This window comes from Pan paniscus, chromosome 21, assembly GCF_029289425.2.
Source record: "Pan paniscus chromosome 21, NHGRI_mPanPan1-v2.0_pri, whole genome shotgun sequence".
Taxonomy (NCBI): domain Eukaryota; kingdom Metazoa; phylum Chordata; class Mammalia; order Primates; family Hominidae; genus Pan; species Pan paniscus.
The window spans coordinates 48,046,446-48,071,919 of NC_073270.2; the positions used below are offsets into that span (position 1 = coordinate 48,046,446).

At 39.1% G+C, this 25,474-nt stretch overlaps 1 protein-coding gene across 14 annotated transcripts in view; it reads right to left on the reverse strand.

The window, feature by feature from the left end:
• Window positions 1–25,474, reverse strand: part of PTPRT (protein tyrosine phosphatase receptor type T) — a 1,127,644-nt gene that overhangs the window by 245,528 nt on the left and 856,642 nt on the right. For all 14 annotated transcript variants that reach the window (XM_034947434.2, XM_034947430.2, XM_055104674.1 and 11 more), the window contains exon 12: window positions 2,780–3,053. In XM_034947434.2, coding sequence (XP_034803325.1) covers window positions 2,780–3,053 — 274 coding nt within the window. The remainder of the gene's footprint in view (window positions 1–2,779; window positions 3,054–25,474) is intronic.

Genomic DNA, 25,474 nt, shown 5'->3' on the forward strand with positions numbered 1-25,474 from the left:
AGATCCTTTTTTTTTTTTTTTTTTTTTTCTCTATGGCAAATCCCTGAGTCTTGAAGAGGGAGGTCTCTGATATGATGTTTGGGGAGCAAACTGTCGGAGGCATTTGAACCTGAGCAACTCCATCTTAAATAGGACCTGGGTAAAATGAGGCTGAGACCTACTGAGATGCATTCCCAGATGGTTAAGGCATTCTAACTCACAGGATGAGATAGGAAGTCGGTACAAGATACAGTCCACAAAGACCTTGCTATAAAAACAGCTTACAGTAAAGAAGCTGGCTAAAATCCACCAAAACTAAGATGGCCATGAGAGTGACCTCCGGTAGACCTCACTGCTATACTCCCACCATCGTCAGGACAGTTTACAAATGCCATGGCAATGTCAGGAAGTTACCCTATATGGTCTAAAAAGGGGAGGCATGAATAATCCACCCTTGTTTAGCATATCAAGGAATAGCCATAAAAATGGACAACCAGCAGCCCTCAGGGATGCTCTGTCTATGAAGTAGCCATTCTTTTGTTCATTTACCTTCTTAATAAACTTGCTTTCACTTCACTATATGGACTTACCCTGAATTCTTTCTCACGCGAGATCCAAGAACCCTCTCTTGGAGTCTGGATCAGGACCCCTTTCCTGTAACAAAACCTCTGTGGTTGGCTCAGGGCCAACCACTCTTATGGTGAGGACATTCCTTCTGATGTGCATCTGTTGGTTGCCTGGGTTCTATAGCCATGCTCTATTTCTAGGTTTTCTGAGTATCTTAGTGGGAAGAATAAAGTAAAGCTACTTCTTTCTCATCTCATCATGGAAACTCAACCACAACTTTTGATGTGTGCCAAGAGCAGGGAAAGCCACACCTTCTTAGAGGGTTGTGCTGAACTGATAAACTGGCCAGTGTGGGATGCCGAGAACCGAGAACAAGATGAGCCCCAGATGCTTCTGCCAATTTTTATGTCTTCCTGCTCAATACATCAGAGTGCTTCATGCAGCAGGAAGACCAGATGGACAGGTGGAAGGCAGTCTGGCAGCTTCTCTTTGTAGTCTTATGCTCTCTGTGAGGAGTGTTGCTTGAACCAGTAATAAATGCAGAACTGAAATACCACAGTGGAATTTAAATGGGTATGTGGACATTCTAAATGTTAATTAGTTCCTCAATCCGGGTTTCTCACCAAGCACTGACTGCCATTGACAGATTAAACTCTCCATCTTGGCCACCCAGAGCCTGCCCAGGCTGTTCCCCACACACTTCACCAAATCTTGCTTCTGTCTCAGGCTTCCCTTCTCCAGCAAGCTTCTCAGTTCTCCATGTTATACACTGCATAACAAGGCACATGACAGACTCCCTTACATTTCTATAAGCTCTTGGAGGGCACATACTACATAAACTTAATATGAACTGTAGGTCTTAGCATTTGTTGGTATTTGTTAAAAGAAATATGACCACTTTGGGGCTGGGCACGGTGGCTCACGCCTGTAATCCCAGCACTTTGGGAGGCTGAGGCGGGCAGATCACGAGGTCAGGAGACCGAGACCATCCTGGCTAACACGGTAAAACCCCGTCTCTACCAAAAATACAAAAAAATTAGTTGGGTGTGGTGGTGGGCACCTGTAGTCCCAGCTACTCGGGAGGCTGAGGCAGGAGAATGGCATGAACCTGGGAGGTGGAGCTTGCAGTGAGCCAAGATGGCACCACTGCACTCCTGCCTGGGCAACAGAGTGAGACTCTGTCAAAAAAAAAAAAAAAAGAAAAGAAAAGAAAAGAAATATGAAAATATGACCACCTTGATGGAAAATACAAACTTGTGTAATAAAAGAGGCTAAAGATATTTAGCTTGCAGAAAAGACAATCTTATGGGCACATTTATATAGAGAAGAAAAGGGTGTTAGAAAAGATCTTATGTAACTGAAAGACTATAAAACAAGAAGGTGGTTGCATTGGTTTTGTAGGATGCTAAGAGTGTGAATCAAGAACAATGGATAGAAACTTCAACAGGAAATATTTCAGTAAGTACATTAAAAAGCCTCCTTAGAGACACAGCCCACTCCCTACTCCAGAAAACAGTAAAGCTACCTCAGAGATAAATGAGTTCTCTGTCATTGGAGGTATTCAAGAATAAGCACTAATGCCAGTTAATTGGTGTTGTAGTATGGATAGAACCATTGTTTTGTGTGTGTTTGAGATTGTTGAATGACCTTTGATATGCTTTCCAGCCCTGTGATTTTCTAATATTATGACTGGCGCCAATCCTCGACCAAAGAAATATTTGACACAAAAATGGCTACCTTGTCTTTGGAGAAACACTATTTTCTAATGTGACCAATGGCAATGACAAAGGGCGTATTAATCACTAATCAACTAAACCATGATTAGTGCATTCCTAGATAGCAAATTGATAGATATTATTATTATATATGAAGAACTTAAGGATCAGAGAGGTCATGTAATTTCCTCAAGTAAAGCACCATCTCTTTACTTTAATACAGGAGTGTGCAAAGGTTTTATGTAAAAAACCATATAATAAATATCTTAGGCTTTGTGGAGCATATAATCTCTGTTACAACTGTTCAACTTTACTGTTAAGCATCAAAACAGCCATAGACAGTATGTAAATGAACAGGCATAGCTGTATTATTATTTTTTTAATTTAAAGGCATGAGGTAGGATTTGGCCCATGGGCCTTAGTTTTTCAACCTCTGCTCTAGAGCCCTGCTGACTTATCATTTGAGAATGAAAAAATACAAACAACGCAAGGAATGGCCTCCATGTGGCCATACTTACTCCATTGGCTTTGCTGAGTGCCTGGAAGTAGATGCTGTAGCTTTTCAGGGGAGAGAGAGGAGGGTTCCAGTAGCCATTGTATGTCTTATTGTCACCCACTGTAAATGGCTGGGTGACAGGCAGGTTGGCAGGCTTCAACTCAGCAGCAAAGTAGTGTAGAGAATCGAGGCTGGAGGCATTCCGATAGCTCACGGGCACCGAAAAGCACTCAATAATGTCAGCTGCCCTCCGTGACTTCTGAAGTCGCTCCTCCTTGACAACCAGCTGATAAACACTGGACAGGAAAGAGGAGACACAGATGGTTGAGCAACTTTCTGGAAGAATGAGCTTGTTAGCTCTAATGGTGTCAACCCAACTTCTCCTATGTGGAAGCATTGCTTCGGTCTACAACAAAACTCCAGTCCTGAGCATCAGATTTTCAAACCTACCACGTTGTAGAACTTTACCTCCACTTAGCTGTCTCAGAGCCAGCTCACACTAGACACATCTAAAACTCAACTTAGCCCCAACCCCTACAAACCTGTCTGCTCCTCCTTCTACATTTCCTTTCTTAGTAAATGGTAGCAGCATCTGACAAGTGGCCAGAATCTGAATCTAGGGCTCATCCTCAGTTCTTAACTCCTTCGTTCTCACTCCTCATCCTAATCAACAGCCTTACAGAAGTCTGTTGATTTGGCTTCTGCAGGTTTGCATCTGCCCCACCTCTTTTTTCTCCTTCCACTGATAATGCCTTGGTTGGACACTTTCCCACTTACCCAGATTCAACTAGTCTCTTTGCCTCTAAGGCACTTTACTTATTAATCACTCATCCTAATCATATGGCTTCCTAATCATATAGCTCTTCAAACACTTTCATAGGCCTTCCATTGTCCAAATTATACAATCTAAACTCCTAATCTTGGCATTTGAAGTCCTCTGTGCCTGCCTTCTGTCTTCCATTTAGAAGGTCTTCTCATGGTGTTCCCATCTTCCAGCTACTCCAGACCCCATGCTATTGCACAGACATCTTTTGGATCTCACCTCATGCATTACTGACTTATGCTTCCTCTACCTGCAATGCCCTGCATCCTGGCCACTTCTGGTTTCCTCCAAAGGCTGAGCATGTCTTTCACTTCCTCTATGAAGCCTGTCCAGATATGTCCAGTCTGGATGAATTACCTCCCTCTTTAGTTCCCCTAGAGCTCACCTAATCTCCATCTGCTTTGTTTTCCAATATCATGAGATGGGACTACTCTTTCACTGGCTAGATTGTGACCTTTTACAAAGTAGGCATTGTGGCTTACTTATCTCTGCTTCATTCTCCACCCCCGCCCCATACTGCCCAGCAGGATGCCTGTCACCCAACAAGTGATCAATGAATGCTTGTTCAAATAAATTAAATTGGATTGAATTAAAATTGAAAGCAAACATGAAACCAAATCTGCCTGGATGCAGAAACCCTAATCGGATAAACAGCGATTGCCTTGAGTTCCTGTCTAGTGATCTCATATTGTTCCCTTCAAGTTAGAAGGATGTAAGAAGATGCTAGTGTGTGAATAGAGATGACTGATCCTTTATTGAATATCAACTGATACCCAATGTTAGACTCTCTTTGTAAAAGTTCTTTTAAGGTTTGTAAGTTGGAGAACATTTTTCAATCTCTTTGAATGCCCCACAGTTTATAGTTCTCTGGAATAAATGCTCTTCTTTTAGAAGAGCTTTATTGCACAGATCTCTGGGACTCATGATCTAAAACAGAAGATCGATTGCCCAAAGAGTACCCACTGGAGACTTCTGTGAATTAATGAGGTGGTTGCAGTAGGGGACCCCAAACCAATCATTTAAACAGGGCATAGTGAACCAGCATGTGGTTTATCAAAAATGAAACGTGTTGCAGGCTACCATCCTTCAATCAGACTATCCATCTAAAGACACTTGATTAAGGAGTACAACTTGGGAGATGACAGAGACACAGGACTATTTCATTAAGGAAAAAAGGCTATGGAGAACTGCCCTAAGAAAAGGTGACACACTCAATATGGCAAGTTTTCCTGTGAATTTTCTTGAGCATAGGAATTTTCAGGCATGTGAAAAGGAAGCGCTGGGCATATGAGTATATGCCACACTTAGATGAGTGCAGGTAAACAGCAGCTCAATGACCATGCCTGTTGTACATACACATCTGAGTAAGAACCTGACAGTTCAGAGTGCATGTGAGTGACATGCGAGTGGATGTGGACAATCTCTCAAGAAATGCACACTACATCTGAGGGTGTACCATTTCCAAGTGAGGATCTGTATTACCTGGGCATCTAACTCCAAATGAGTAAATATAACATTCAGATGAACGTGGCTAACCTGAGTGTTTAGACTTCTAAATAAGTGTGTGTAACATCTGAGAATGTGTTAACAACCCAAAGTTTGTGTGTGGGTGTGCACCATCTATGCATGTTCATAATGCCTGTTGAAGTCAATAAACGTTTAAATTAAATTATGATTTCAATAATCACTTCCTCAACTCTAGGGTCCTTCTCAACTGTACAATTCCTATGTTTATCAGGACAGCTAAGCTCAAAGCAGTCACTGAAAAATAGCACAAGGACCTAATACCCAAACCTAGAGGTTGCAGGGCAGAAGGGGAGGGGTGTTTGTAACAGAGTTTTCAGGACCTGCACTGCTTTATAAATAACAATATATTCAGGTAAATCTTTGAATCTGGCTTGAATGCTAATAGTAGCTGGACCAGTTGAGGGTCCATTACTTGTGGGACTCTGATCTGTGAGGGAAAGGGCAAACACAAAAGAGCTTCATGAAGCAGACAACCTCTTGGGCTCTCCTGCTGAAGCTAACAACAGCACCTAAGAACACTGCATTGGATTTGGGAGCATGCAACCAAAGCAGTCCTCATATCCTCTTCAGCAGATTAGAAGGAACCAATAGCCTCATCCCCAGGACCAGGAGTTGGAAAGAGCTGGGAGTCCCTGCTTTCTTCTGAGGGCCAGCCTATCCCTAATCACCGCTTGAATCGATCACATCTACATAACAAGGCCTTTGTCTTGCTTTCTCAGACAGACTTCCCATTCTACCTTAAATCCTTCTGTCATCTTTCCCCTCTAATTTGAGACCCCCAAAGCCTTGGGAGCTTCCCTGGGACTGAATCCCCCTCCAAGAATCAGTTCCTACTGTCTCTGGCCCTCCTGTGATGGGATGGATCAAGACGAACCACATGGCTGTCCTCATTTACTGTCCACAACTAGCATAAGATTCCATAGTTGTGGCCAAGCAAGAAGATGGGTTCTCACCGGGCTCTGATCATTCAAATGCTGCCAAGGACTATTAGACACAGCCATAATATCTCTGTGAGGGTCAGCCTGTATATCCCCATCAGCTCTTTCTCCCCACCAATCTGATTACTGAAGATCCACTTGTCAATTCAACCAAGCTCAAAAGCCAGATTACACATGAGGAGGCTGAGGCCGAGAGGTCAAGTGATTCATGAGGGTCAAACTGCAGCAAAAGTAGAAACCCAGACTTTTTATTCATAGCTCAGTATCCTTCCTTTTTTTTTTTTTTTTCTATTTTCTTCTCTTCCTACAAACCAATAAAACGTATAAAGGGGCTTCCAAGCATTTTTTTTTAACTTGGCATCCTAAACTGCTTAGCTCTATCCCAACCAACTCCATATGAAATTACAAAGAATAGCAAAGGGTATTTTTTTTTGGTTTAAACTGTGCAGTCAACATATGGTTCACATACGATTGTGATTATTGTGCCAAAATATACCCAGCAACTCCTTCAGGCCCATGCATTCACAGCCTGTCCATTCAAAAGCAAACCTGCAATGCAGCCAGAAAAATTTAAATCATTTTGTTAGATAAATCTGTTTGCCAGTGGATTCAGCCTCTCTCAAAGACCACAGAACTCTGATTGAAGAGGTGGAGAGAAGAAACAGCACTCACAAGTTGTATAACTTTCCTTTCCTGACACTTTTTAGGAAAGGGTGGGGGAAAGAAACAAGAAATTGGGTATTATTTGTATTTCTTGCAATAGCTTCATTCTCATTCTCTTGAGAATACATTTATCTAAGAGCATATTCTTTTCAGCTTGCTGGTAATGATAAAATCATATCCAAATGTGAATGACCTCCCTTTTGGGGTCATATCTCCAGCTCAAAAACAGTGGTTGCAATAATCTATTCAGAATCATTTTTAAAGAGAAAGGATTTTTTTAGTAGGAAAAATCCCAATAACATGAGAGAAGAATCACCTAAGACACTCACCACACAGCACATAGCATTTACTCATACATTTTCTCCTCTTGTGACACCCTCTCTGTTTCTTCCAATGGGAAGATGGGCATTTATGACCTGTTTTTTCATTACTTATGCCAAGGATCTCTTATTGCAAGGATCTAAGAGTTATACTGTGCCCCCAACTAATTTCATTCACTCTAAGGTGACTTCTGTAAGGTCAAGGAGAGTTTGTACTCTTACTTTCAGTATCTCCTGCTGTCCATCCAAGGCAAAAACCCTCAGAACCTCTCCATAGGCTTTGGAAAAGCCTGCTGCTTGACCATCTTCCTCCCTCTGGACCCTAAGCTAATGGTTTAAATGGTGGCTTGAGATTCTCGGACCAGATTCCACTGAGGGGGACCAGGGACCTATCAGAGCCTCCTTCCATCAGTAACAGTTCCTGTGGCCCTCTTTCTATATCTAGAAAAGTTTCTAGCTAGGAGGTGTATCCTTTCAGAAAGTTGAAGTCAGGTGACAGATGGAGTGTATGCTTTAGCTCACAGGTACAGATTGCCCAACTTCAGAAAGATGCATATTTTAGTCCACGTTCTCCCAGAAGGAGGCATGTCTGAGTTCAGGTTCTTCCAGAAACAGACCCTGAGCCAAAGTTTCACTGCAAATGATGTATTGAGGAAGTAGTCCCAGAAGAAACTAGTAAAGGAGTGAGAGAAAATGGGAGGAAGTGGAGCAAGGGTGTGATATCAGGCAAAGTCCCAGTCTTAGCCTGATCTCATAGGGAGCTCTGGAGCATAAATTATACCCCCAGCATTTGTCTCATCTCAAACCAAAGGCTTTTGAACCTCCAGTGCTGGTCAGTTATTGGTTATGTCTGCACCAGAGAGACATAAACTCTAAGGCACTCCTAACTTTGTGTGAGGGTCAGACAAGGCGGCTCTGGCATCTTAATGGCAACATCCCACAGCAGGTCACACCTGGAAGCCATTTACATCAAAGCACATGGAAGCTGGGAGACGGACACACAGCAGAAAAGGGGAGGTGACAGTGTCTGGGAGGCCAGCAAGAGTGGCTCTGACAGGGCAGTTTTGGACAATGACCATATGAGACTTGTGAAAGGATCAGAGACCTATTTTATCAAGGTAATTTTCAAACTTTGTTTCCAGCACTCCTCATCTGAGAGATACGGTAATCTCTCACCAATCATAGTGGCTTCTCCATCACTGATTCTTCAAGTGAGGGCAGTGAACAGTCATCTCAGAATCTCAATGGAGGGTTGCTCAAGATCAATAGTTCTCAACTTGTGGCTGCATATTATAATTACCCAGAGGGCTTTCAGAATGCTTATTCCTTGGCTCTACTACAGATAAGCTGAATCAGAATCTCTAGGGGTGGGACCCTAGCATCAGTACTTTTTAGAAAAGCTCTCTAGATAGTTAAATGTGCAGCTACAAAATCATAAACCTAGGTGATTCTGATGTTTATACGCTTGCTCTTATGTTTATTCTGATATTTATACCTGTATAGCCAACAGGAGCATTCCCCTCCAGTATTCTCACTCCCTTGGAAGACACACTGATTTGAGTCATTCCAAATTCACCAAAGCATTAATACATAATTACCAGTATTCTGAGTCATTGTACACCACATCTCCTGATTTATTTCTTCCACAGCTTTTATCATAATTGAAACATGTCTTATTTAATTATTTGTTTACTGGCTTTACTGCTTGCCCCCAAATAGGCTGCCAACTTGATGAGGTCTGAGATCTTGCCATCTAGTTCATTGCTTCTAATACCATACTAGACACATAATGGTTTTTCAATAGGTATTTCTTAAAAAAAAGAATTTAAGGTCGAGCGCGGTGGCTCACGCCTGTAATCCCAGCACTTTGGGAGGCCAAGGCGGGTGGATCATGAGGTCAGGAGATCGAGACCACGGTGAAACCCCGTCTCTACTAAAAATACAAAAAAAATTAGCCAGGCGCAGTGGTGGGCGCCTGTAGTCCCAGCTTCTCAGGAGGCTGAGGCAGGAGAATGCCGTGAACCCGGAAGGCAGAGCTGCAGTTAGCCGAGATCACGCCACTGCACTCCAGCCTGGGTAACAGAGCAAGACTCTGTCTCAAATAAATGGAAGAACATTTCAACAAATGTTAAGACTCCGATACAAACAAATGGAAGAACATTCCATGCTCATGGGTAGGAAGAATCAATATTGTGAAAATGGCCATACTGCCCAAGGTAATTTATAGATTCAATGCCATCCCCATCAAGTTACCAATGACTTTCTTCACAGAATTGGAAAAAACTACTTTAAAGTTCATATGGAACCAAAAAAGAGCCCACATCACCAAGTCAATCCTAAGCCAAAAGAACAAAGCTGGAGGCATCACGCTACCTGACTTCAAACTATACTACAAGGCTACAGTAACCAAAACAGCATGGTACTGGTACCAAAACAGAGATATAGATCAATGGAACAGAACAGAGCCCTCAGAAATAATGCCGCATATCTACAACTATCTGATCTTTGACAAACCTGACACAAACAAGCAATGGGGAAAGGATTCCCTATTTAATAAATGGTGCTGGGAAAACTGGCTAGCCATATGTAGAAAGCTGAAACTGGATCCCTTCCTTACACCTTATACAAAAATTAATTCAAGATGGATTAAAGACTTAAATGTTAGACCTAAAACCATAAAAACCCTAGAAGAAAACCTAGGCATTACCATTCAGGACATAGGCATGGGCAAGGACTTCATGTCTAAAACACCAAAGCAATGGCAACAAAAGCCAAAATTGGCAAATGGGATCTAATTAAACTAAAGAGCTTCTGCACAGCAAAAGAAACTACCATCACAGTGAACAGGCAACCTACAAAATGGGAGAAAATTTTTGCAGCCTACTCATCTGACAAAGGGCTAATATCCAGAATCTACAATGAACTCCAACAAATTTACAAGAAAAAAACAAACAACCCCATCAAAAAGTGGGTGAAGGACATGAACAGACACTTCTCAAAAGAAGACATTTATGCAGCCAAAAAACACATGAAAAAATGCTCACCATCACTGGCCATCAGAGAAATGCAAATGAAAACCACAATGAGATACCATCTCACACCAGTTAGAATGGCAATCATTAAAAAGTCAGGAAACAACAGGTGCTGGAGAGGATGTGGAGAAATAGGAACACTTTTACACTGTTGGTGGGACTGTAATCCAGTTCAACCATTGTGGAAGTCACTGTGGCGATTCCTCAGGGATCTAGAACTGGAAATACCATTTGACCCAGCCATCCCATTACTGGGTATATACCCAAAGGACTATAAATCATGCTGCTATAAAGACACATGCACACGTATGTTTATTGCGGCACTATTCACAATAGCAAAGACTCGGAACCAACCCAAATGTCCAACAATGATAGACTGGATTAAGAAAATGTGGCACATATACACCATGGAATACTATGCAGCCATAAAAAATGATGAGTTCATGTCCTTTGTATGGACATGGACGAAGCTGGAAACCATCATTCTCAGCAAACTATCGCAAGGACAAAAAACCAAACACTGCATGTTCTCACTCATAGGTGGGAATTGAACCAATGAGAATACATGGACACAGGAAGGGGAACATCACACTCTGGGGACTGTTGTGGGGTAGGGGGAGAGGGGAGGGATAGCATTAGGAGATACATCTAATGCTAAATGACGAGTTAATGGGTACAGCACACCAGCATGGCACATGTATACATATGTAACTAACCTGCACATTGTGTACATGTACCCTAAAACTTAAAGTGTAATAATAATAAAATAAAATAAAAATAAAAAAAAAGAAAATATAAATTACAGCAACAATGAGAAACTATCACACACACCCATTATAACGGCCATCAGACAAAAGACAGACAACCAGTGTTTGAAAGAATGTGGAAAAACTGGAACCAACATACATTGCTGTTGGAAAGGTAAAATGGTACAGTCACTCTGGGACACAGTCTGGTAGTTCCTTAAAAAGGTAAACATAAAAGTACCATTCATCTAGTTATTCCATTTCTACCTATCTACCCAAAAGAAATAAGACATTTCCACACAAAAACTTGAATTAAACTGTTCATAGAAGCATTATTTATAATCGCCAAAACATAAAAACCACCCAAATGTTTATCAACCAATTGGTGAATGGGTAAACAATATGTGGTATATCTATGCAATAGAATATCATTCAGTAACAAAGGAAATAAACTACTGCTACAATCTGCAGCATGAAGCTCCAAAACATTATGCTAAATGAGAGAAATAAGACGCAGAAGACTACATATTGTATGATTCTATTCGTATTTATTAAGTTATGGAGAAAAGGCAAGGCCATAGAGACAGAAATCAGATGAGCAATTGCCTGGGACTGGAAGTGGAAATAGGAATCAATTGTACATGGGCATAGGGGATTTTATGGTGTGATGAAAATATTCTAAAATGGGACTGTGGTGATAGTTGCACGATCCTATACATTTACTAAAGAATTGTACACTTAACATAGGTAAATTTATGGTATGTAAATTATACCTCAATAAAGCTGTTAAGAGAAACAGACTGAATAATCTTGAATGTCCTTTCACACTTCAAAAGTCTATGCTTTGGCATTTAAGTATGCACAAATTTTAATACAAAATGCTATGATAAACCATTGGTTTTATAGGATAAGATGGGCTAAGAAACAAGTGTGAGCTTTGTAATGCCCAACAGAATCTAGCTTTGCAATTACATTCCCTGCTTAAAGGTCACTCAGAACTATGGAGCTGAAATTTACAATGATATGTCTTAGTTAGCCAACCTTTCTTCCAAGACTCTGGGAATTCCTGTTTTTACTCACTATTTGCCTAGTCAAAATAGCTCGCAGAGGAGACAAGAAAATGGGAGGAGGTGTACATTTGGCGGATTAGTGTCAGAATTAGTGCACGTGCATCTTTGCTTTGCCTCTGACTAGTTCGGCGACCTACTGTCCTATCTGTCTGTCTTTTATACATTTATTCATCAGACATTTATTGGGTGATGATAGCTCAATAAAGTAAACATAGCAGGTTCAAATTTGAATGCAACCTGGCCACTGGGTACTGGGTGCTTAGAGCTCAGAGTGGAGAAATAATGAACTGTTCACTATAATCCAATGAAGTGAGGGCAGCAAGAACTCTGCCAGGGAAGGATTCTGGGAAGGGAGGAACCTACAGGGCAGTGCAAAGACTGAAATTACATGTCTAGGAAGTGCATTCTAGAAAGTGCTCTATGAAAGTTGGCTGGAGCCTTCACAATTGCTGCATGCATTATTATTACAATATTACTGAATTAGACACCAAAGAGTGGCTTTGTTTCTTATTTGGGCCCTTCTCCTATGATTGAATTGAATTTGATACATTTAATGAAAGTGAATTTTGTGTAGAAATTTAGAGGAAGAAAATATGTTGTGTAAAGGAATCATGAAAATCCAGTTGAAGCATCCAAATAAGTTTTCCCTCAATCATGGCTCTTTTCTCTTTCAAAATACCATAGATTCAGTCCATAAGCAATTCCCATGGCTTCAGTTTCAATATACTGTATATTGAGAATCTGACTGCTTCTCAGCATCTTCATAGTTACAGCTCTGAACTAAGCTTCCATCATCTCTTAACTGGATTATTGTAATAGCCTCCCAACTGGTCTCCCTGCTTTCACTTTTGCCCCCAAAATTTATTCTCAAAACAGTGGCTAGAATGACTCTTTAAAAACATGACTCAGCTCAAGACTCCCCTCTGCTCAAAGCCCCCTTATGGCTCTGACCTTACTTAGAGTAAAATGCAACATCTTTACAATGTCTACAAGACTCACTCTTAAGAACTCTCTGATCTTACTCTTCTAATTCTTCTCCAGTTACACTGGCCTCTTTGCTGTTCCCTGAACATCCCACACACGCTCCCATTTCAAGGCCCTTGCTCTCGCTATCCCCTTCCTTGAATGGTCTTCCCTTGGAGATAGGCAACCTAAGGAAGGCTTACTTTTTCACCTCTGCCAGGGAAGTCTGTCCTGACCACTTTATTTAAAATAGCAACCTAAATCCACAATATAGCCAATTACACTTTCCCTCTTAATTTTTACCTACCACACCTAACAGATTAGGTCCTTTTAAGAGAGAACTGTAAGCACTGCAAATGTCAACCTTCCTTTGGGAAAAAGTGGCTGGATCAATATGGGGCCAGTTAGGCAATATTTGGGTAGATAACCTTGATATGGTGACCTTTGCTAAAGCAAGGTGGAAGTTTTAGTACTGGCTTCACACTCGCTGCTCTGTCTGCTATGCTGAGAAAGTCACTTTACCTCTAGAACTTGCCTCTAAAATGGAATAATTGTGACCAATGCAATAAGACACAAAACAGAAGAGATATACATTTTAGAAAGGAAAGCAATTCATCATCATTTGCAGATAACATGACTAGACCTAATATATTGAAGCAAATCAACTGAAAGACTGTTAAAATTAATAAAAGAATTCAGTAAAGTAGTTTTGTAGAAGATGGAAATAAATACACTATACACCATGGAAAACAAGCTAGAAGATGTAATGAAAAAGCCTTTTAGAATAGAGTCCTTTAAAAACAGCTAAGGAAAACACAAATAAGAAACGTATAGGACTGACATTGGAAGGAAAAGAAAACTCTACTGAATGATTTAAAAGACTATCTCCAGCCCCTAGCACACGGCTTGGTAGAGTGGGTGTTAAATAATTGTGCTGAACTGAAGATGAATAAATGGACAGAAAGGCTGAAATCCTGGAGGAAAGCATCGTATATTGTAAAAATGTCAATTCTTGCCAAATTGATGTATTGTTTTCTTTGAGAAAAAGCAAATTGTATAAAATATGAGCCAGTTAGGTGATATTTGTGAGCCCTAAAGATGTGGATGGCCATAATTTGACAATTCCAGTAAGATTTGTTTTGTTCAAATGGGAAATATGGTTAAGAACTTAAAAAAAAAAGAAAACAAAGTAATGAGGCTGAAAAACCACTACTGGATATTAAGTTATATTATGAAGTTACAATGATTAAACCATGGGTACTAGAGTATGAGTTAAATAAAAATGGACTAGGTAGGGGTGTGTGTGTGTGTGTGTGTGTGTGTGTGTGTGTGTATGACAGAGAGAGAGAAACATATAATTTTATGTATAAAATTACACGCAACATAAATTAATGAAAAAGAAAATTTTATCACTTAGTGTTTCAGAAATTCCATAATTATGAGATGAAATCATCAAATTTAAGACCTCGCTACATATGAAAAACCACATTATATTCCAATAGTTCAGAATTAATTTATTTACTGAAAAATTTTAGTATGCCCTTGCCAACCAAATACAATGTGTGATCCTTGATTGGATCCTGGATTGAATTTTAAAAAGCTTTAAAGGACAATTAATTGGGAGAGTTGGGGAAATTTGAATATGACCTATATATTAGATACCAGCATTATGTCACTTTGAAATTTCCTGAGCGTGATGATTGTTTTGTGGCTATGTAACAGACTGACCTTTCCATTGGAGATACAAACTAAAGGTTTTGAAGTGTCATGGTCACTACAAGTAACCCTCAAATGGTTGAATAACCATTTGAGAGACAAGAGAAAGAGAGAGAAACTAAATATGGCAAAATGCTTATGACTGGCAAATCTATGGGAAGGATATGTGGATGGTTATTGTCTCATTCTTGCAATATCCTGTAGGTTTGAAATCAAATAAAAAGATAATCTTGAGTGGAAAAGAATTGTTTAAGCTTAATAATAGAACAATTTACAAAAGACAAAAGAAAAATGACAGATTTGTCTATATGTAAATCTGAAATGTCTGAAAACAGAATAAAAAATAAAACAACCAATTAGAAAAGCTATTCCCAGAAAATATGACAGAGAAGGAAGCAATATTTTAATATTTTAAAAATCATATCAGGTATAGCGGATAAAAATGACAAAGGACACACATAAAAATCAATAAATTATCTGAATAAAGGTATAGTCTATATTCCGTATATATAATGGGATAGAACCAGAAATTGCTAAATCAAAATTCTGCACAAATGAAAACCTCCAACTGGGGAAAATAAGAACTTACCTTATACGATGCCTTATAAGTAATTCTCGTATCAAATAGAAAATCAAAGCCACAATTTCCTGCTCTTTAGAAACTATTACTGTGAGAACAATAATGTTTAATGCTTATGGGACAGGACCAAACCTGTTTTCAGCATCTGAAAAGCCTTTGTTACTAAACAAAAAAGAATGACAATAAATTAATTAAGCATTCCATAAAGAGAAAATTAGAATAAACAACACTAGAGCCAGATGGCTTTTCCAATGAGTTCTTTCAATCTTCCAGGAACGGATAATTCCCATGTCATAGAAACAATTACATCAGACAGAAAAAGAGGAAAACCATCTCAAATTGTTACAAACTATTCCTCTAACATACTATTAAATTGGTGCTCCATAAGTGGATCATTTACTGCAGGTACACAAGACAGATTTAGTAATAGAAAATCTAGGAAAATATCACATAAATAAATCCAAGTAGAAAAAAGAAAAGTACGATCATATAAGTAGATACCAAAAAGGCACTTGATAAAATCACTCATTTTAAAAGAGTCATAAAGATAAACTATAGAATATAAATAGTTTTCCTTTTCAGATTTCAAAATACCTATTTCAAATCTACAACTAACATTACACGTAAGAGAAATTTGCTGGATGTCTAGTGTTTGAGGTTGGAATTTAGACAAAAAGTTCAGCTATTAATATTATTTGGCAACGTTGCCCGGAAAGCTCTACCCAAAGCAACAAAACATAAAACCAAAATAAGAGCTATTGGAACTGTAATAGGAGGACATAAAATTATTATTATTCATAGATGGTGTGATTATTAGCTGGTAAACCAAGATAATAAAACTTAATTAAAGAAACTCACAAGAGGTTTCAGTGAATGAGATGAAGAAAACACACACACCACACACACACTCTCTCACACAGTTTCCCTAAATACTAGCAAAAACCAGTTAGCAAACACAATAGGGGACAGATAGCAGAAGACACCACAAGCTTAATGTTAGTAAAACAATTTTAACAAGGTAGCTATAGATGGAGTCTACATGAGAGTCAATGCCTACGTCCTGAGAAATAGTCAAGACTCAGATGAATAGATAGGCTTGCCCTCTTTCAGTGTGGAAAAGCTCACGTTAATACATATAGTCATTTTAGATTAAGCAATAGTCTTAATATAATTTAGACCAATTCCATTGGGGATTGTTTAGAGAATATGATAAAGGGATTTAAAAATTCATAGGGAAACATAAGTGGGTAAAAATAGCCAAGAACATTTTGAACAACAAGAAATAGGAAGACTAGATATTAAAATGTTTTGTAAAGCTATATTAAAATGGGTGATACAGACACAGTGACCAACAGAGAGGCAGATCTAATGGAACAGTATAAACCAAGAATGTAGTGGCTCACACACACACACACACACACACAGAGGCAACATCACCGTTCAGTAAGACTGGAAGGAGTATTCAATAAACGATGTGGAGGAAATCTGTCAACTACTTGGAGAAACAAAAGAATAAATACTCCCCAAACATCATTAAAATGGTAATAGCTATCATGATATGTGGCAAAAGAAGGATGCAACATTATCAGGGAGGATCAACCTTACATAAAGCCTATTTTTTTTAATTTGGTGAATAAAAATAGGGAAAATTTCCCAAACGTCAGTATTTTAAAAATTTTCCTATCATTTCTATATAAGCATGCATTATTTTGTGGTGACTCTAACTTAAACATCATTTAAAATAAAATGATAACATTGTATGAATTACCTTAGTATTGTGATAAGGATCAAAGATAGGAATATGAAAATACTTTGAAAATTTTTTTAAATTTAATATGTTACAAAATAGCTGTAGTATCATATTTTTAATTGATGGATGGATTTATCCACATGAACGACATGGCATAATCTATGCCTAATACTCTCTACCCAGCTGGGCATTGTTGACTATTCAATATTTACAAAATAGATCCCATCCCTACTTGATTCCAGAAGTGCTATTTTCTAAGTACATGTTGAAAAGTATAATTTCAATCAGTCAAGAATCCAGTAATGTATAAAAGATATTTGACTCAGCTTAAAATAACTGGCTGGGAGCGGTGGCTCATGCCTGTAATCCCAGCAATTTGGGAGGCTGAGGTGGGCGGATCACCTGAGATCGGGAGTTCAACACTAGCCTCGCCAACATCGTGAAACTCCGTCTCCATTAAAAATACAAAAAAATTAGCTGGGCGTGGTAGGGGCACATGACTGCAGTCCCAGCTGCTCAGGAGGCTGAGGCAGGATAATCAATTGAACATGGGAGGCAGAGGTTACAGTGAGCCAGGATCACGCCACTGCACTCCAGCCTGGGTGACAGAATGAGACTCCATCTCAAAAAAATAAAATAAATAAAAAATAATTAAAATATCCACTAGCCAATAGCTCTATTAGCTTATGTTAATAACTCAATTAAACAATAACTTTAAGCAAGTCTATGTAGTCTATGTAGGCCAGGCACAGTGTCTCATGCCTGTGATCCCAGTGCTTTGGAAGGATCAAGTTTGATGCTGCAGTGAGCTATGATCACGCCACTGCTCTCCAGCCTGGGCAACATAGTGAGACCCCATCTCTACAAATAATAAACTTGTTTTTTATTATTGTTATACTTAACAAATAGAGCATTCAAAGCAAACAGTGCTAACCAACAGAAGCAAGAACAAGCAGAATGCTGCAGGGGCCCTGCTCCTGTGTGGTCACACACCAGTAGCATCTTCATCACCTAAAAAGAAATGTGTTGGAAATGCAGAGTCCCAGGCCCCACCTCAGCTCTATTAAATTAGAATGTGTACTTTAAGAGGTCCCAACTTATTTCATTTGCACATTAAATTTTGAAAAGCAGTAATGTGAAACAGAACACATTAGGGGACTGGAAAGCTTGCTGGTTTTTGTTTTGTTTTGTTTTCTAATATACATTCTGAATCATTTTCTGTATCCTAGTGGAGAGCCAGGCTGTTTTCTTTACCCTGGGCCTCTCAAACCTCAGACATCCTGGGAAGCAACCCCCTTTATACTCCTGTCAAGTTCTCAGTTGAAATGTCGTTTTCTAAAGTTACCTTACATGGTGAGAGGAGCAAATAAAAAAGATCAAGTTAAACAAGACTAGCTTCCATGGCGATTCAGCTCCTAACTTGGCGATTAGAACCCACAGCAATGCTTTTACAGAGGAAGATGTTATTGTTTTTAAAAGAGTAATCAGTAGGGCGCCTGGATGTCTCCCCTTGCAACAAAGACATTTGCTTAAGGAAAAGGAAAGTATCAGGTGAAATCTCTCTGAACAGTTTTTTTTAAATATAATACCATCTGAAATCAATTATCTTCAAAAAGCCCTTCTAAGCTCTAAAAATGTAAATGGAATAATTACTAATTAAACATTAAATTAATCGTAATAGCAGGCATACTTATTTGCCAGATAGGGCAAACAAATGCAAGAGAAAAATTGTAACACCAGTTGAAATATTCTTCTTATGGGAAGACGTAACCTACTGTTGAGGATTGCAGAAGTGCAATGAGGTGAAAATCGTGTATGCACAGAGAATTGGAGGTTCTCATCCAACCAACAACAGAATTGCCTGTGAATTCTGGATTCCCATGATAGACCTCTGAGTATGAGGCTTGGGAATGCAAATTTTGAACAGGTTCACCGTGATATTCTTATATATACCAAATTCCAGAGATGTCCTTTGGGAGTTCTTCAGACCCATTCAATGATTCTGTCACACTGACATAATTGTAATAGTAATACTAAGACTTCATTTGCCCTTTTCCACTTTGTTAATATTGACCTTGGAAAGGTAGGCAATACTGCTGGTGCCTCAGGAGAACTCAAGGCAGTGGTACCCAACTGTACTTGTCATTATATTCTTCACCACCTCATACTTGCTATAAAAGCAAAAATGCCAGTTTCACTTAAGAAGGTCCTCGATGAAGCAGTAAAAAGCATTAATTTTATTAAATCTCAACCCTTGAGTCCATGTCTTTTTCACATTCATGTGATACAATGGGCAGTATACACAAACCATGTCTCCTGCTTGTTCAGTTACTATGATTTCTTCAAGAAAAAAACATTTTTTTTTTCTTGTTTTTGAGATGGAGTCTCACTCTGTCACCCAGGCTGGAGTGCAGTGGCGCAATCTCGGCTCACTGCAAGCTCTGCCTCCTGGGTTCACGCCATTCTCCTGCCTCAGCCTCCCGAGTAGCTGAGACTACAGGTGCCCACCACCACGCCTGGCTAATTTTTTTTGTATTTTTAGTAGAGACAGGGTTTTACCGTGTTAGCCAGGATGGTCTCAATTTCCTGACCTGGTGATTCTCCCGCCTGGGCTTCCCAAAGTGCTGGGATTACAGGTGTGAGCCACTGCGCCCGGCCAGAAAAGAACATTTCTGTGATTGCTTGAACTGAATGCTAAACTAGCCACATTTTTCATGAGGTACCTTTTTGTTAATTCTTGAAAGAATGACTAACGAACTGTGGTCATTCAGATTTGTATATGTGGAAAACTTTTTTTTCGAGAATAAATGAAGTCTCTCTGTCACTGTAAAGAAAACTGACAGTATTTGTTGTCAAAGACATAAGGCAGCTTTCAAGTGAAAACTAGAATTTGGAAAACTTGTATCTGCCACTGTGAACTGTAAAGATCTTCAATAATTAAAAATTTTAATGATGAAATTGGTGGTGACAGTAGCAAATGTAATATTTTGATATGGTACAATGAGATATATAAACATTTGGAATTTTAAAAATAAATCCATGAATATTTTTCAAATGACCAATGTATAACGTTGCAAAATCATGTAAGGCAAAGAATGCACTCAAGTGCAAGACAGATATAAATTTTAATGTAAAAGAGTATAAAAAGTTTACTGATATTTCATTGCAACTAAACTTTAGGAAACCACCACTCTGGGTTTTGGTGTCATATGAGAGGATAATACCCACAATGATCTTAAATGGCTATTAAAATATTCCTCCTTTTTTTCCCAATTATATATCTATGTGATACTGGATTTTCTTTATTTCAACCAAAACAATTCATGAGGACAGATTAAACACAGAAACAGATATGATAATTCAATTAGCTTCTACTAAGCTAGGCATTAAAAAAGATTTACAAAATGTGAAACTGTATCTCTTCACCCTAACTTTATTATTTGGGGAAATAAAAATATATTATTTATATTAATATGTATAGGCTTAGTTTTTTTGAGATGGAGTCTTGCTCTGTTACCAGGCTGGAATGCAGTGGTGTGATCTCGGCTCACTGTAACCTCTGACTCCCTGGTTCAAGCAATTCTCCTGCCTCAGCCTCCCGAGTAGCTGGGACTACAGGCACAGGCGCCACCATGCCCATCTAATTTTTGTATTTTTAGTGGAGATGGGGTTTCACCATGTTGGCCAGAATGGTCTCAATCTCCTGACCTCGTGATCCACCCGCCTCGCCCTCCCAAAGTGCTGGGATTACAGGCGTGAACCACTGCGCCCAGCCAGGCTTAGTATTGTTTTTAAATGAATTTAAATATTTGTTAACATGTGGCTTTAATTCCTTTTCTTGAGATGGAGTCTCGCTTTGTCACCCAGGCTACAGTGCAGGGGTGCAATCTCGGCTCAGAGCAATCTCTGCCTCCTGTGTTCAAGCGAGATTCTTCTGCCTCAGCCTGCTGAGTAGCTGGAACTACAGGCATGCACCACCACACCTGGCTAATGTTTGTATTTTTAGTACAGATGGGTTTTCACCATGTTGGCCAGGCTGGTCTTGATCTCCTGACCTCAAGTGACCCGCCCACCTTGGCTTCACAAAGTGCTGGGATTACAGGCATAAGCCACCATGCCCGGCTTGAATTTGGCTTTAATTTCTAATACAGTAAGCATTGATAGACAAAACCCACATAAACAAAAGTTCTTTGATGCCTTCATTAATTTTTAAGAGTGTAAAAGGGTCTTCAAATTTAAAAGATCAAGAACCTGTGAATCATACATTTTTTTAAAAAAAAAAAGTCTATTAAGACCCCCATGGTTCAGAGTTTCTCAATCTTGGCACTACTGACATTTTGGGCTGGATAAGTCTTCGTTGTAGGGAGCTGGCTGTGCTGCGCATTGTGGGATGTTCAGCAGGATCCCTGACCCCCACTCACTAACTAGATGCCAGTATCACCTCCGACTTGTAATAAACAAAAATATGTCCTGACATTGCCAGATATCTCTTAAGGGACAAATTAACGCTGGTTGAGAACCACTGCCATAGGTAATTAGGAAAAGGATGTAAAAAGAAAATTCACAAAAAAGAAATGTTAATAGCATAAAAATACCTAGAAAAATATTCTGCCTTGCCAGTAAGCCAAGACATGCAAATCAAAATGACAATATGTTCCCATTTAAATGCATTAAATTAGTAAAAGTAAGCATAAATTATAACAAGCCATTTCAGTGAAGCTGTGGTTGAACTGGTAGGATTCTACAATTCCAGTAGCATTTTTAATTGATTCATCAAATTGGGGAAAATAATCTGGCAATGGTTTTCAAGACATAAATGTTTTTATGACCTGGGAGTAAAAAGAGCATAGGCTCAGGAATCAGCATTAAACTTGAATTTTAGCTCTGAATCTCACTAGTTATGTGATCTTCCTTAATTTATTTAAATGATAGCATTTATAAGAACTGAATATGATAATAATGCCTCCATCATTTGTTATTTGAGAACTGCATTAGACAATAATGTAAGTGAACTTCTAGTTAAAAGTGGAAGAATTAATGTACTCCATTTACCTCCTCTTTCTCCTAAGATTTCACTGCAATAACAGTGAAATGTGAAAAAGCATAGAAATCCACAAGGAAAAAGAGGACAGGAGAGGGGACATCAGTGTATGAGCAGTTTTAAGAAAATTCTGGAAACCTAAAAATGGTCAGAGAAGAGGTACCACATGTGATGAGATAAAGAAAGTCAAATTGCAAAGACATGTGAGTAAGAATGGATTTTATTTGCCCCACAGATTTCAGGAGAGATTCTGATGTTGGAGTAGTCAAGTGTGGACAGTGTGGAAGTAAAATGTGGGGCTGAAAACTGGGGTGTTTATCAAAAGTCTGTACACAAAACCATCAAATCTTCAAACATGGAGAGCTATGTGTCTGCCCTCTACCCCTTAGGCAGGAGATAGGAAGAGGATTTCATTTCAGAATTTGAATGCCTCCGCCTCCGAAAGCACAGCACCTCCAGTCAACTTTCTCAACACCTTACTTTTAAATATTGGCTATGGAGGTTCACTGGTTAGGTGAGCAATGCTTCCAACATGAAAGAGAGCAGTGAATTAAAAAAATGACTCTAGAAGAAACAGAGATAATACAGGAGTCAGAAAAGCTTCCCCCTTCTCCAAAATCAAAATCATATCCTGAGATGTTTGAGAAATGATTACTTCTATAAATAAGAAGTGAATGTTATAAGAAAAAAAATTCAAAGAACAGTAAGTAGCTCAAAATGAAAAATTATGACTGCCAAAATTATAAACAAATATGAGAATTTTTTTGAGGGAGTTGTTCTGTTTTGTTTTAGGAAATAGAAGAAATTGGCAGAAAAGAAAAGGGGAAAAAGAGTATTTAAAGGCAAACCTAAAATGATGGAGTTCTGTGGGAGGAAAAATGTATGAATAGTTTAATAAATAAACTGCCTGAAGAAATGAGAATAATTGTACTTTCTATAATGAATTAAACAAAAAAGCCCACAAGAAGAGTAATTAGAAGTAGAATAACATAGTGGTACACTCCAGACTTTGGGGCTAGACCATTATGTTCAAATTTCATGTCGGCTGCTACTAGCTGCATGATCTTGAGCAAGTTAGTTAACCTTTCAGTACTTCAGTTTCCCCATCTGTAAAATAGGGATAATACTAGTTTCTACCTGATAGGGTTTTGACGATAATCAACTGAGTTAATATACATAAAGAACTTAAAATCTTAGCAAGCTTTAAATTAATTATGTAATAATATAATACTTACATATTATATTATACTGTAAAAGAAGTAATATACCATTTGGCTCTGAAGTGACCTGTTTTTATGGAATTGTAAAGTTGGCCATTGTGTAGTTATTTAACAAAAAACTGTGGCTTAACTACATTGGAAAGAAGGAAGGGAGGTATTGGATGATTGAAGACAGACAAGTTACCATCTATCATAGCAGGAAATAGATAATGTCTGCAATCAATAACTTTAAAATAGCACATTATGTAGTGACATTGCCAATTCCCAGAAGAAAGAGCAAAGAATTAAAATGCATTTGCCTCTGAGGCACAGGACTGGGGGAGGGGGGGGTGTAAATGGTGGTGTTGGGAATGGTTGGGCTATTTGATTTTCCAACTATGTGTATTTGTTACTTTGAGATTTTTTAATTAAAGAATGAAAAAGGTTAATGTATATGAATTGGCTGTCAGTGCCTGGCATATTAGAGAAGGCACTCAGTACACTGTAGTTCAATTTTTTTCATTTCAGTAATTCCATTCCTGGGGATTTTTGCTATTTAAAGGTACAATACCAAAAGAAAAACATGAATAAATTTGTGATTGCTTGGTTATTTATAACAAAAAAACTGGAAATGACCCAAATTTTTAACCATATGGAAATAGCTAAGAATTACGCAAAAAGCTGACAAAATGTTATAAACCAAGAACATGAGTTTATTGTTTCAGATGGCTGTGGATTAGCTAAAACTGACTGCACACACACATACAAAGTCCCTGATGTGTTTAGACTAGGAAATAGAAACCTGAGAGAAACTGGATGTCTAAAGAGAGGAGGAGATGTAGTATATCTCTACTCTAGACAACTTTCTGTGGCCTCCAGAGTCCTTAATAGGGGGCCTCGCAGCTACTTCAGTCACTGGGCAAGGGGAGTTTTTTCCCAAAACTGAAGAGTTTCTTCTTGAGCTGTGGCATGGTCTTTCATACTTAGAGTTTGCATCACTCTTCAGGAATTATGCATACTCACAATTGATGCCACTAATAGCAATGCTTACAGATATTTAGAAGCCCCCCGTTCCCTGGCTCTACAGTTAGACTCAGCATTAGCAAAGTCAAGCCTCACCTGGAAGTCATTCCAAGCTGTAGTTCGACCTCCAACTTACAATGTGTCAGAAAACCCATTTCTTAGCAGAGCTATTGATGAAAATTATATGACAACAATGAAAAAATGTAACATAATGCATCTGAGTCTGCATCAGAACCTACAAGAGCTACAGGTCCTAAGATACTATGAGCTGAGCAAGCCATCTTCTCAGGATCTCAGTTTTCTCTACTGAGAACAGGGGATTATTTTTTCGACTTCAGGGCTGTATTGTGAGTGTACAATCAATGAAAGGATGCTTGGTATCCTCAGGTTCTCATCTCAGGTTCTGATCTAGAGGAGGAGCTCAACAAAGCTCAGTTAGATGTGACTTTGAGTGTGTATGACCCACTCCTTAGGACTGGGCTTCTCAGACTGTACACACATGAGCATCTCCTGGAGGACATGTTAAAACACAGATTGCTGGACTTTCCCCCTAGAGTTTCTGATTTAGTTGGCTGGGGACAGAGCCTAAACATTTGCATTTCTAAAAAAGTCCCAGGTAATACATCAGTATTCGATCTGGGACCAAACTTTGAGAATTACTGTCTTACAGGCACAAAATACCAGCTTGGAAAATGGTTGAGACTTGGGAGAGGAAAAGGAAAGGCAGGACGGAAAAGCTTAATAAGGGTTCCTTATCTGCCTTGGTCCTGATGCCTACTAAATAGAGTAGAACCTTGGTGTGATGTCTGTACCAGCTCCACCTCCTTCCTAAGCTCCCTTCTAAGGCTCTCCCAGCCTCCAGACCTGAACAGAGCCTCCCGTGTCAGCTTCCTGAACTGAAAGATGACTACCTTTTCCATCTGCCTGGAGCCTATGGGCTGAGGCAGAGGCCACCTTTTTAGGTTCCAAGAAATTATGCATTCGTTATGGAGGAAATTAACAACTCAAAGCAAACTATAATTAGGAATTCTTCAATTCAGTTTATGCTTTTTCAATTAGGCACTCTATAATTTTAATCATGGGAGCATTAACATGTTTCTGTAATTTATATACCTGCAGTATAATTTAGCCTGGGAAACACATTGCTCTAAACCTGAATGGAAGTGATTGTTTCCCTTCACACTTGCAGTATTACATGTCCCTGATGGAGAGATGGTGCCAGTTGCAGAGGAGCCATTTGTGAGTTGGAGAGGCCAATGAGAGAACTCCTGGCTTTGGAAATATGATGGCTGTTGTAGACCATGTGATGCCTTTGAACATCTGCAT